Source organism: Spea bombifrons, chromosome 3, assembly GCF_027358695.1.
Source record: "Spea bombifrons isolate aSpeBom1 chromosome 3, aSpeBom1.2.pri, whole genome shotgun sequence".
NCBI classification, from domain to species: Eukaryota; Metazoa; Chordata; class Amphibia; order Anura; family Pelobatidae; genus Spea; species Spea bombifrons.
Window position 1 is genome coordinate 72,989,817 of NC_071089.1, and position 13,800 is coordinate 73,003,616.

The 13,800-nt window shown below is 38.5% G+C and overlaps 1 protein-coding gene across 2 annotated transcripts in view; it reads right to left on the reverse strand.

Annotated features, from left to right (window-relative positions):
- Positions 1 to 13,800, reverse strand: part of CD109 (CD109 molecule) — a 67,222-nt gene that overhangs the window by 35,077 nt on the left and 18,345 nt on the right. For both annotated transcript variants that reach the window (XM_053458815.1, XM_053458814.1), the window contains exons 6-9: positions 8,351 to 8,390; positions 7,358 to 7,442; positions 2,540 to 2,630; positions 714 to 852 (exon numbers count right to left, since the gene is read on the reverse strand). In XM_053458815.1, the coding sequence (XP_053314790.1) occupies positions 714 to 852; positions 2,540 to 2,630; positions 7,358 to 7,442; positions 8,351 to 8,390 (355 nt within the window). The remainder of the gene's footprint in view (positions 1 to 713; positions 853 to 2,539; positions 2,631 to 7,357; positions 7,443 to 8,350; positions 8,391 to 13,800) is intronic.

Consider the following 13,800-nt stretch of genomic DNA (forward strand, 5'->3'; position numbering starts at 1 on the left):
AAATAACTAAGCATAGTTTTGAGATGATATGTCTTAATTAAATTACTCACAATAAAGGGTTGCTATGCTAAAGTGGATTATGACTCATCAAAGTCGAGTTTCCAGAGGAATGTAAATTGTATTTTCTCTTTGGAAATATAATGACTTAATATGGGAAAGATAATGTCAGTGTCCTAAAATACGTAATAGGCCTTGAACTGCCTTTATACAGCCGGCACTCTCTTTGCACCTTAATGTTAAAGGGTGAAATTCCAGCTTTTTAATAAAAACAACATGAGACATCTTTATGCTGTGAATCACTGGGTAAAAGATACAAGCTTCCCTTATCCAAGAAATTTACATGCATTTTGATCAAATCTTGCATTTTTTTTAAATGTCTTCAAAGGAATTTATTAAAACCTTTTCACAATTACTAATTCTTATACCCAGATTGTAGCTATTTTACAAATGAACATTAACAAATCAAGTGTTTTACACTTCTTTAACATCAACTGATTCAAGCAAGTATCCAAAAGGGAATAAGACTTCACTAAATACCTACTGAATGAGTTCTATAATTTGTACAATGTCCATACTGCCCAAACCAAATAGCCGCCATCACTGAAGCTTACTTAAATTATCATTGGACAAAGGAGTTTACATGTTGTTATACTGTTTCTTATTATATGGATGTTATAGAATACACCACAGTTTAAATAAGTGTTAGAAATAACCTGTAAGTGTTTCTGTAACACTGGCTTCAATGTCCACAGGTCCCGTTATGGATGATGAATCTGAAAATGATGATTCTCTGTTCTTCATAAGCTCCTTCAATTCTAATGGACTAAAGCTGAACTTTGTGTTTCCATTTATCTGTCATTTAAAAATACAGGAAGGCATCAAAGGAAAACATAATATTGTATCACAAGTAAGTATATCTAATAAAAAGAGATTGAATTTGCAGCAACAAACTTGCATGAATGGGACAAACGACCAACTTGCACATTACTTACAGCAGACTCGCATTTTCATTTGACTGCAGGAAAGTGTATATATATATATATATATATATATATATATATCATTACTGTGCAAAAGTTTTACACAGGTGTAAAACATGCTGTAAAGTTAGAATGCTTTCAAATATAGACATGTTAATAAATTATTTTTATCATTTAACAAATGCAAAGTGAGTGAACTGAAGAAAATTTTAAATGTGACCAGCATTTGCCTTCAAAACAGCATCAGTTGTTCTTGGTACACTTATAGTTATATAGTTAGGCATAATGATCATATACAGTATTTAATATTTAAGTTGAAACACAATTATTAACTGAAAAAGAAACAGTTGTGTAGGGGGAATAAAACTAGATGAGGAACAATCAAATTTACTAACAAGTGGAGGTTGCTAAAGACAGTTTAATGTCAAAAGTTATACACCATTGCAAGACTGAGTACAGCAACACGACAAAAGGTAGTTCTACTGCACCAGAAAGGTCTCTACCAGATAGAAATTTCAAGGCACACATGGGATTCAAGATATTCTGTCCAAGCTCTTTCAAGGAAGCACAAATGCAGTCAGCGCAATCGAAAGATGTCCAGCAGTGCCATCAGCTCAGCATTGACAGAAAACAGTTGGCCCCTGTCTACTGCCTGGGGAAGTCTGGTCAGAAGTGGTTTTCATGGAAGTTTGTACTCATTTATCAACCTCGGAAGGATGGAGACCTGAGTCGACCCTTGAAGAATTTGAATCTGTGTCCCTTAAGTTTGAACAAGCTTTGCAGTCAGGACATTTGCAATTGATGCCGTATCGAAGGCGGAGGGTGGTCACACAAAATATTGATTTGATTTTTTGTTTCTTTTGTTAACTCACTGCAATTTGTTAAATGAAAAAATAAACTATTAATATGTCTTTTTTTTTAAAGCACTTTTTTCACACCTGCCTAAAACATTTGCACAGTACTATATGTGAGTGTGTGAGGGCAATGAATGTTCTCATCTTCCCCAACAAAGTGCACAGTGGGGTAGAACATAGTAAAACCAATCCTGAGAAGGTATATCTCCCAGGTCTGTGACCCTTGCTTCAACCCCTACTCAGGTGACTTAAATGTGTCCCAATCAGGTGAATGAAGGATACAATGCATTACCCTACCACTTAGGGACACTGGTGCAAGGGAGACCACATATATATGCTCCTATACAACACACAGCCATTTTACAATCCCCTCTTTTTTAACATGTAGTTTTTTTCATATAAGTATACATTAGATTTCTCTTCCATTATTTTATTTTTGAGGCCCCTTTCCTTGGGCTGAAAATAATGATTCATAAGTTCAATAGTTTCTAACTAGACCCCAAACAAGCTAAGTGATGATCTTTTTTCCCCACAGGTTTTACTTGGATGAATATCTTCCCTCTACCTGGGTTTCTTTTCTTTTACTTTACTCACCAGGACTAGCTTTATTGTGTATTTAATTACCTGGGATAACCTGGGTAACTGAATCTAGCCTTTTAGTTCCTTAGTTGTCCTTTGTGACTAGAGATAAACATTTATACTTGCCTCAAACATTTTGGTCATATTGTTTTTTCTCCGGTAGTTTCCTGTTACAGTAACTGATAGAGTTCCCTTCACAGGCATCCCATAGGTGTACCTATAATTCATAGTTATTTTATAAAATGTATAATTAATCTTAAAACATACACTCACTTTTACACAGTGCAGCCAACATGGCCAGATTTACATCAATTAAGCTTGATACAACCCACACATTTGTACCATCAGTAGCCACAATTTGTAGCAAAGAAACAAAATGCTGAAACATTACTCAAGTTGTACCATACAAATAAACCTGCCATCAACAGTTACTCTGAAAAAAATAGAATCATTTTAAGTAGGACAATAGTTCCAACACTTTCACATGCAACATTAAGCTCTTTTCTGTTTTAAACAGTCAACTCACATATGCCTAAAGGCAATAGAGTGTATTTTTAAACATCAACACATGGGTTATTTATATGTTACCCTGATGGAAAGTCTGAAGAGATTTTGTCAGTAAATGGAATGGTCCAGTCAACAGGTAAACTCAATTGGTATTAATAGTGCACCAGAACATTTGCACCATAATGTTTTATACATAGCACACAACTATTTTGCAGTCCACTGCCATCGGGCACAGACTGGATTTTCTTTTTACATGTTTGTCAGGCTTTCCTTTTTAATATTCTATTTTTGGAGTGGCTCCTTTCCTTGGGCTGAAAATGAGGATCAGTGGCTTCAGTTATACTCACCAGAGGTAGGTGATGATTTCTTTTTACCCCACATATTTTACATGGATGGGCTTTATCCCCCTCATTAGCGAACATAGACTATTAAACAACTGGGACCATTTTCAGGGTGCCAGGTTGTTTTTTTGGCGTAGCTTGCTGCACCTCTGACTACCGTCCTGCTTCTGTTCCTGTTGCAGTTCCTACTCCTACTCCCATCCAGTTCCTTGTCCCCAACCTCTCCCTACTCTGTATCCTGCCTCGTACCCTTTGGCCTGACTCTCTGGTATTGACTTTTGATTTGTGTTGGATCTTGTGCTTCATCTGATAATGGATTTGAACTGCCGGTCTGTGCTTTGACCTTGTGGATCTGCATTTACTTAAGCCTGCCCATTTGTTAAGAGCTTCCAGTCTTGCCGTGCATGTTTTTTTTATATATATATATATATAGTCATGGTAAAGGTGTCAAGATAAGGTTCCTCAATGCAGACCTGGTATCCCCTGAAGGAAAAAACACAGCACAGTAACAGCAGTCACCTAGAAGGGAGAATCATAGTCAGGGGAGGCTGAGGTCAGGTATGCTGGAGGAAGACTTGAAATGTTAGTACCCAGGTAAAAGGCAGGCACAAAGATCAAGGCCAAACAGAAGTCTAGTACACAGTTGAGGATCCTATGGTCACAGTACAACAGGATAAGATCATGTGTGGTCAAATGTATTTTGGCTTTAAAAAACATGTATCTGTCTTTTTTGAGGATAATTTGAGTACTGACTTCCCCTTGAACTGAACCCTTGTGAGGGCAAACGGACTGCTCATTTAAAATGTGAATTTCTCTTCAGGGAGCTTGGGAAAACACCCAATTTTCATTCCATTTTATACAATGATATCCGGTTTTATGTACTTTTTAAGGTCACAAAGTTTGATTATTTACGGCATTAAATACAAGTACAAGTATTGGCTTTCATATATTGTAGACAGGTCTCTGATCCGACTGCCAGTTCTGGGTAATATGGACAGAAACCAGGGAAGTCCTAATATCATGGGCACAAGACCCCAACTTAGAGACACAATTTAACTGGGTCATTGGTTGCTTGCAGCACCGGAATCAAGGAGAGCTTTCATGGTGGCCATATGCCCCTTGCAGGAGAGGGTCACAGGAACCTTAAAGCAATTTTGTGGAGGATTGGTATGGTATGTGCTTAGAGTTTCTCCTATATCTTGCTCATACAAAACAAATTTGAGAAGCTCACCAAGAACAAAGAGCTTCATAACAGCTCCTTCTGTTCATTCCCGCTTGAGAGCATCTCAAGTTTTTGCTATTACAGAGAATAAATCCACGTATCAGTCTGATCCTGCCCCAAGGAAAGTCCAGGACTGATGAGAAAGGGTTTATTCAGGCCCCTCGAAAGGCAGTAATCAGGGCGGCATTGCTTCACTCAGTATCAGAAGCTAAGGTACGGAATTCTACCATATACACACTAACTGTACGGGATGCTTGAGGGAGATCCATGAGGGCCATATTCGAGTCTTTATGGCCAGGAGCATCATAGTCTGACTTGAAGGATTTGATGAATTTGCCATAGTCTCCCTCCGAGTCCTCATCCACTAATGGGTTAGCCCAGACCATGGACTCGTCTGTCAGCAGGGAAATGATGAAATGATGCACAGGATGACTGGAATGCATCAGGATCTATTCTGAAGTGCAGACTGCACAGATCAAGAAAACCACTGCACTCTTTAGAATAGCCGGCATTTTTCTCAGAAAGTCTCAGGTTGAGAAACCTGTAGGAATCCCGGGTATGTGGAGCTTGAAGAGAATCATTGCTGACAGCAGGTATAGGAGATACCGGAGAAGTCACGGTTTGGGTGGATGCCATATTGCTGGTGTGTTGGATGGCTTGTAGCTGGCAGTCATGAGACTCTGCTTCTGCCTGGAAGGAACTTGATGCAACTCCATGGAATTCAGGTTTTGGCCCATACAAAAATGTCACGCTAGGTATATGTGTCAACATAAGGATCTGCAATGCTGAGCTGGTATCACCTGATCGGCAAAACACAGTACAGGAACAGCAGGAACTTAGTGCAGAAGAACAAGGTAGAATCGTAGTTAAGGCAGGGCAGGGTCAGGTATACAGGAGCAGGACTCAAGATGTCACTACATAGGCATAAGGCAGGATCCTGGTACACAGTAAAACAGGACACGATAACTTATGGCCAAAGCAAGGCAAGGAACTGGAAATTGGTGCAGGACAAGTCAGCAACAAAGAATAACATCCATAGATGAAAGATAGTTCATGCACAAGGGCTATAAGGACAGTCAGGGTAGACTTGTATGTTTAGATTCATACGAATTGCCAATTTAACAAAATTTTCAGATTTCGTAAATTTGTACAAATCTCTCTTTTTCTCACACCCTCTGAATGTCTCCCTACCTTCCATGTGAACCACTTACACGTCTCGCAGCTCTGCTTCCATGACTCACATCTTCTGGTTCATCTCTCTTCTTTCTTCATCCATATCTCTGCAGACATAACCTCCCGGAGGAAAACTTCTGCCAATATGGCGGAGCTTCCTGTGACATCCTCAATCCCTGATGCAGCCTGCCTGTGCCACTTCTGCCCCTGAAGCAGCTTGCCTGTGCCATGTCTGCCCCTGAAGCAGCTTGCATGTGCCACCTCTGCCACTTAAGCAACCTGCCTTTGCCACCTCTGCCCCTTAAGCAACCTGCCTGTTGTACCTCTCCCCTTTAAGCAACCTCTCTGTGCCACCTCTGTCCCTTAAGCAACCTACTTGTGTCACCTCTGTCCCTTTAGCATCCGGTCTGTGACACCTCTGTCCCCCCAAACAACTTGCCTTTTCCATTTCTGCCCCTAACCACTCACTCATTCATACACCCATTCATTCATCCATTTACCCATTCACTCTCCCACACCAATTACCTCTATTGCAGATTTTACTGGTCCGGGGCTGGGTAAGCTGCACTGGGGCCACATAGATGCCTATGCGTCCCGACGGCCAACTAGCCTGCAGCTTACTGCTGTGGTGCCGAGTGAAACTCTTTTCCAGTGCAGGGGGAGCAGGAACCTGGATGGGAAAAGAGTTTCCTCGCACAATACTTCGGCTAGCGGGACCAGAGTGGCAGGGATATATTATATATATATATATAAACTGTGGTAACTACAGGACCTCTTTTTCCTGTCTTCTTTTTCAAAATAGTTTAAAAAGGGTCCTTCCAAACTGGACCGCACTGCTCCAGATCAGAAGGGCACCACTCTCCAGTGGTTACAGCAGAAAAAGGTGAAGGTTCTGGAGTGGTTATCACAGTCTCAAACAGGCACTTCATGCAAGACAACCAAAAACTTTGCATGACCCAAAGGCATTTTTCCATGACAAATGGGCAGCTATACCACCTGCAAGAATTTGGGGCCACATAGCCAGCTATTACAAAAGACTGCACGCTGTTATTGATGCCAAAGTGGTCAATACACAGTATTAAGAACTAAGGTTATGCAGACTTTTGAACATGTTTTCTTTGTTGCCATGCTTTATTTTATGATTGTGTCATTCTGTTATAACCTACAGTTGAATAAAAGAAATGTGTTTTGCCTGCTCACTCATGTGTTTTTAAAAATGGTACATATACTACCAATTCTCCAAGTTTGTGCAAACTTTTGATCACAACTGAATATAGTGTGAGGCTCATTTCTTGATATGCATGACCAGACCTTATTTCAACATTTCTCAGATGAATTGATGCACACATAAAGTTGATAAAAACTACTATATACACAAATATAAAAATAATATTTGTGCTGAATTACATAACGTGCACATACAACCATAGTGTGCACCATGGGGACAGCCTCTACCTTATTCATCCAATCTGGGGAAAGGTGGGGTGGAAGCGTTTGCTCTTTTGCAAAAGTGAGAGAGTAAGTAAGAGAAAAAGCAAATAAAAATTTGGAGGACTCTGCTTTGTTTTAAATTTGTTTCATTGTCAAACAATTAACAAAACTGGCATATTTCCTTAAAATTACAATTTGTACACATCCAAATGCACAAGTTGTATTATATAACGTTTTGTAACTAAGCATATGTAAGGCTGAAAAACTTACTTTGCAGTAACTGTACCCTCTAATGGTCCACTTAATACTGAATGATGTAAAGGTGTAGTCAGAAGAACTTCAAACTTGGGTAACACTGTAGAAAAATATAAAAAAAATTACTGTTTAACTGTAAATAGCAAATATGTAGAAAGCCATTACCCCTGCTCTATGTTTATTAAGGGACATAACTGTTAAAGCATTATTGTGCTACTGTTCAAATTAAAATAATCTTTTTTTGTCTTAAAATATTTATTACAAGAATGCAGCCCTTACATGGGTCCCAGTGGGTCCACGGGACACAGGCCACAGGGGTGGCAATTTGCCATCCAAAGGCATGTTTTTTCTAGTGCTTGTATGCATTCAGCAAAATTATTATTATTAGAGAGGAAGCATTATGAAAAGGTTGGGGATTCACATTGATAAGTGAGTTGTGCGTGACTGTGGGTCTTGATAGGTTAGTGTGGTGACTCTGTTGATTTGAGTATGTTAGCGTGTGTCTGGGTATGTTGGTGCTGTGACTTTTTGTGTGTCTGGGTATGTTAGTTGGTGTGTTAGTGTGTGTGTCTGGGTATGCTACTGTGTGTTTGTGTTTCAGTGTGTATCCAGTTACGTTAGTGTTAGTGTGGTAGTGTGAGTGTCTGGGTGGGTATGTGTTAGCATGAGCGTCTGTGTGTGAGTATGTTAGTGTGTGTCAGCTTACGTGTGTGGGGTATGTTAGTGTGTGTGACTGTGTGTCTGTTTTTCGTAGTGTGTGTTTGCATTTTAGTGTGAGCATCTGGCTGTGTGTGTTAGTATGTGTGTTAGTGTTGAGTGTCTGGTTGCCTTATGTTGGTATCTGAGTGAGTGTGTTACTTTGAGTGTCTGTGTGCTAAAGTGGGTGTCACATAATGGATGCGGGCATGGCTTTTTTTCTTGGGTTGGCCCTAATCTTAATGTATGGTTCCTCAGTAGTTAAACAATGAAGAAAACCATGAAATCCCATCCTGACATGATGATACTTACCATATTCCTTCACTGTAAAGGTTTGATAATGAAGCTGCTCCTGTGGAAGATAAAGTAAAAGGAAAGTTTTTATCAAAAAAATTTTTTGCTGGTACAGGTCAGAATTCCACTGCACTACCTAGCATGCAGAATGTGAGAATTACCATTTTTGCCAAAATAATAAAAATACATTTGTGAGGTGGGGCCTCCATGGATGCATCCTGGTGCCATGTATTCTCCAGGTAAGCAACACACACACACCCGGCCACCCATGTGATGTAAAAGAAATCATGATTTATCAGATCAGGCTATCTTCTTCAATTGCTCTGTGCATTGGCATAACTACAGGGGTTGTAACGGTCACAGCTGTGTCCCTTCTTCCTGTCTCCTCATACCGGTTCAAAGAAAGGGCCCTTCCGACCTGGACAGCAAGGTATCAGGGAAAGCTGCAGGAGTGGTGAGAGGTAAGCGGGGGCGGTGTGAAGAAGATGGTTCGAGTGGCCAAAAAATCTCCAAGGATCACAGCTGGAGAACTGCAGAAGTTAGTTGCGTCTTGGGGTCCGAAACTACAATCTAGCATCACCAAAAGTTGTCTGGAAGGGCTTCAAGAAAAAAGCCTCTACTATCATCCAAAAACAAACTCAACTGTCTTCAGTTTGCCAGACACTACTGGAACTTCAAATGGTATCAGGTTCTATTGTTAGATAAAACCAGAATATAGCTTTTTGGCAATAAACATCAGAGGTAGATTTGCACATATGAGAAAATACCTCATGCCTATGGTTAAATATGGTTGTAGCTTTTTAATGTTTTTCTGCCAGAGAACCTGGATATTTTATTATGCTACATGGCATCATGGATTCTATAAAAAAATATATATTAAATGAAAACCTGACTGCCTCTGCCAGAAGGCTTAAAATGGGTTTGTAGTTGGATCTACAATCAGGACAATGATCCAAAACATACATCAAAACCAAAACAAAAAAGCATTAACGACCACAATATCAAAGTCTTACCATGGCCAACCTGGTCCCCTGACCTGAACCTCATAGATTCTCTGTGGGGTGAACTGAAGAGTAGAGTCATCCAGCGTCGACCTCGAAATTTGAAGGATCTGGAGAGATTTATGGAGATCCCTTGCCATATTTTCTCCAACCACATCAGGCATTATAGGAGACGACTCAGAGCTGTTATCTTGGTAAAGGCCGTTAAAGGGAGTAACGGGAGTTTATGGAGATGTCCTCAACCCCGAATAGTGGGTCGAGGTAGAGGACATCACCAGAAACTCTGATATATATATATAAATATTGATAAAAGTCCTGGGGAGGGACTGAAATGCCAAGAATGGTGTGATGCACTATTCAGTAAATAAAATAAAATATCTTATGGATATCTGCTCCTCTTTTTTAAGTATAAGATTGTTGGCTTGTGTCCTAGTTATTTATACTTATACACACATACTGTATGAACGTTAATGCACATGCATGACCAGCACTATGACTGTACAATCAGTAAATGTATTTATGTTTGGCACATGTATTTGCACAACACAACTGATAACTACTCACAGAATGAAGAAAACTTCATCAATTAAGCATATGTTTTTCCTGAATAATGATACACTAGGCTATGAAAACATCCTGATATACCCTGCTCTGTTAATCAGGACAGAGAATATCTGTTATTCCTGTAGGTTTTCTTTATCTTTACATAAAAAAAACAACTTTATTAAGGTCATCGCCACTGTGTAATAAAGGCAAGCTTAAACAGCTCTGAAGCAGATGCCATGGCAAAACTATTACCACATATGTAAAGCACATGTAAGTATGGGAAACATAAAAATACATACTATTTATTGATGGACATATGTGTGTATTTACGTTCACTTACGGTATTATGATGCTTGTTTGCTTGACAGTGTTTTCTGCATTTTTACACATAACATGGGCTTATTATTATCATATTCTATTATAGTGCCAACAGATTCCCAGTGCTGCACTATGAAGTTGTACTTTGCATACAATGACATGTTTAACCAAACAGAAACATACTGTTTAAAGGGCAGTGTATGGTTTCAAAGCCTATAGATCATTTGCTTTCAAACCTGAGCACACAAGAGTAAATTGTGGGCTCATGATTAATTCAGTCTATCTTTAAATCTGCACATAAATGACTGACCTCTCAAGACATAAGGGCGGAGGTGAGACCATAAACAATTTATGTATTTTTTCTAATGGCCAATATATTGACTTCTGCAAAACCTGATAGAGATAAGAATAATCTAGTTACTTAGATACTAAGGATGAGTCAGCCTGCCAAATGAACAACAGTTCTAAAGCCCACATAACCATAACTTGGGAACTTTTGGTAGAAGACATTCCATCTTACTCAAGCCACCTGAATATATCACAATAGCAATGTGCTATTAATAAGAACATGTTATAAAATGAATCATAAAACAGATTAAACAAGTTCAAGTTGTCCATCCAATCACTTCTCCAAGCCCAACATCTGCTATGAATTGTTAGTATTTTGGAATAGATGGACGTCATCACTTTTTCTTTCCATTCACAATATTATCCCTGTTCTTTTAACTGAATATCACAGGTGAACAGAGAAGCCAACTGGCCTGTTAACTTCTGCTATAAAAAAAAAAAAAATAATAATAATAATTTATATGATGTTCCTGAAAAAATTTCAATAAAAAAAAAGACTCTGGCTTGTTTGTTTTACATATTTTAAAGATAAACACAAAAATTCAAAGATGCTTAAAGCTATTCTGAACCATAAATAAGTTAAATAAGCATAATGGTTCTGACATTTCATCACATTATAAAATTGTTTGTTTCAAATGTGATACTTATGTAATATATTTCAGCACGGATCTTCACTACCAACTAATTACTAGCATATGCATGTCCCATCCCCTTATCGTAGGGTTTGAATTAATGATTAGAGAAAATAACAATACACTCTAAATCAAATATGTTTTCTGTTAATATTTGGGGAAACGAAGAGATGTAAAAAAGTGATGTGTTTTAAGTATTCACTTATTTAAAGAAATCTATTTTTTCCAAACCACTCGAATCAAGAAGCTGCATATAACTGGAAACCCCAGCATTTATTGACAAAAATGCCAGATTTTAACAAAGTTTTATCCAAATATATGTTTTGTATTAAGATTTAGTGTTCTCCTCCTATGATATGGTGTTCAGTCAGCTAAATCTCCAGAATTTCTAAGCATGTTTGTGCCAGCATTAAGCAACCTATAGACTTTAATTGTAAATGGGAAAATGTGATTTAAAGAAATTAGGTAAACAGAGCAATCTTAAAATCTCCCGTAACAGGACAATGGCTTTTGTTATGTTTTGTAGTATGTTTTTAATTTTCTCTGGATAGAAAGGAAAGTAAAGCAACAGTCTAGCAACAAATGACTGAACGATCAAACCACCCTTATAGCAAGAGCCTGCATATTCATGATCAATTTCTCCATTCATTATTATACATAGCTACATACTGTATATTGCACTTGCAAGTTTCTATCAACATTGTAAACTTTAGGGGAGGTAAAGAGACAGTAGCATGTCCCAGACAGTGCCGCCAACAAGTCATTTAAAGTGACATAGAGTGATTCTGCAGAATTCTCCTATGCATTTGCAAGGGAGTGACCATAATAAGTGAAGTACTCATCTGTTCTAATCTAATACAGGAGGTCATCTGAATTTTAGAATACACTGCATGATGACTATTCTAAACCCACCAAGACCTTAGCCAATGTCAATAAAGCACTGTTTGCTCAGAGACAAGAATAGTTGAACACAACCATTTACCATACAGGTCTCACAAATTCAGTTCATATATAAATGCGTCAGTGCTGGTGTCTCTGTATTTACTTAACAGCAAATGCATAAGGTGCTTTGGATAGACCTTTTGCTATTGTACTAGAATTGCTCGAATTTTGCCCAAATCATTTATTCTATTTCTGAGATATCTATATTATGTCTCACCTTAAACAATATGAATGATCTATAAACTACTTCATCATCGTAATGAATGTTAAAGTCTACAAGAGTTGTGCCTTTAATTAGAATTCATGATCATAAGTTGGGGTATGTTTCCATCTAGTGGCACCTTTTAAGCACCGCAACTAAGAACTGCTGATTACAGTAACACACATTATATTATTATTATTATATTATTATTATTATTATTATTTTTACAGTGACAACAATTTGTGCAGCAGTTTTGTACAGAGCATAAGAGGGGAACTTACAGAGAAAATTAGACATAAAACATATACATATTCAGACTAAAACATGAGGTAGAGGGCCCTGGTCACAAACATGCAATCTAGAGTGAATGGGCAACATGAGAGACATAAGGGGGGGACCTGTGATAGATGAGTGGGTTACACCAGCATTGTAAGCTTGCTTATTGCAGCCACCAAGTAGTTGGATTCTGCAGGTGAGTATAAAGAGTGAAAGCTAATAATTGTAAATAGAGGGGGAGGTTCCAAGGTGGTAAATGGCAAGGTTAATCGCATAATGTGATGAACTAGACCCATATAGGACATTTTAAACAGTTACAAAACAGAGAAAATACAGGATGCAGGATAGCGACAAAGGTACATGATAGAGATAAAGACAGATTTGCAGTTTCAGTTTGTATGCCTTAGGAACATGTAAAGCTCTCTGAGTTGAGTTGCTGGGGGGGTATGTCTGGGAGGAAGGTGTGTCTGGACTGAGGGATGGTTCAGAAACATGTATTGAAGCAGGGGTGTAACTATAAACCACAGGGCCCTGGTGTGAAAATTGCCCTAGGGCCCCAACTTTACCAATCAACATGTCCAACAGTGCCATCCTAACCCCCAAACAGCCTGTTTGAGCCATCATTTCCCCAGGTTGTTAGTGCTTCCAAATAGTTTATCTGTGCCACTTTTGCCCCAAATAGCTGGTCTGTGTCATCATTTCCCTCAAACAACTTGTCTTTGCCTTCTTTGCCCCTTGCCCCATTCCAACATACACTCTGGCAAGGGTTCACTTTCTTTTCCCACCAGCACTGTGAATCTTTAATGGGTGTGTTCAATAAAGACAAAACATATTATCATTGTGTGTGTGTGTGTTATGAATTTAAGCATATCGTGTTTGTCTTTACTTTGACTTAGATGTAGATCAGAGCCAGGTAATTTCAAGAGGTTAATTTATTTTTTCTTGTCACTGTATATAAACTGGACTGATTAAGGCCTGGATGCCAACATCAAGAAAAAAATTGCAGACTAGATGGACTGAATGGTTGTTATTTGCCTTTAAATTGTGTTTCTATATTTAATTTCCAGATATGCAAACTTGGAAAACAACTTCTACAACAATAAATAAAGAGCTAAAAAAAATACAAGGGTCCCCAGGACCTTCTAATAACCAACACTTGACCCCCCTTCTTTGTCCTATGCATGATTACACAGAATTTTCATT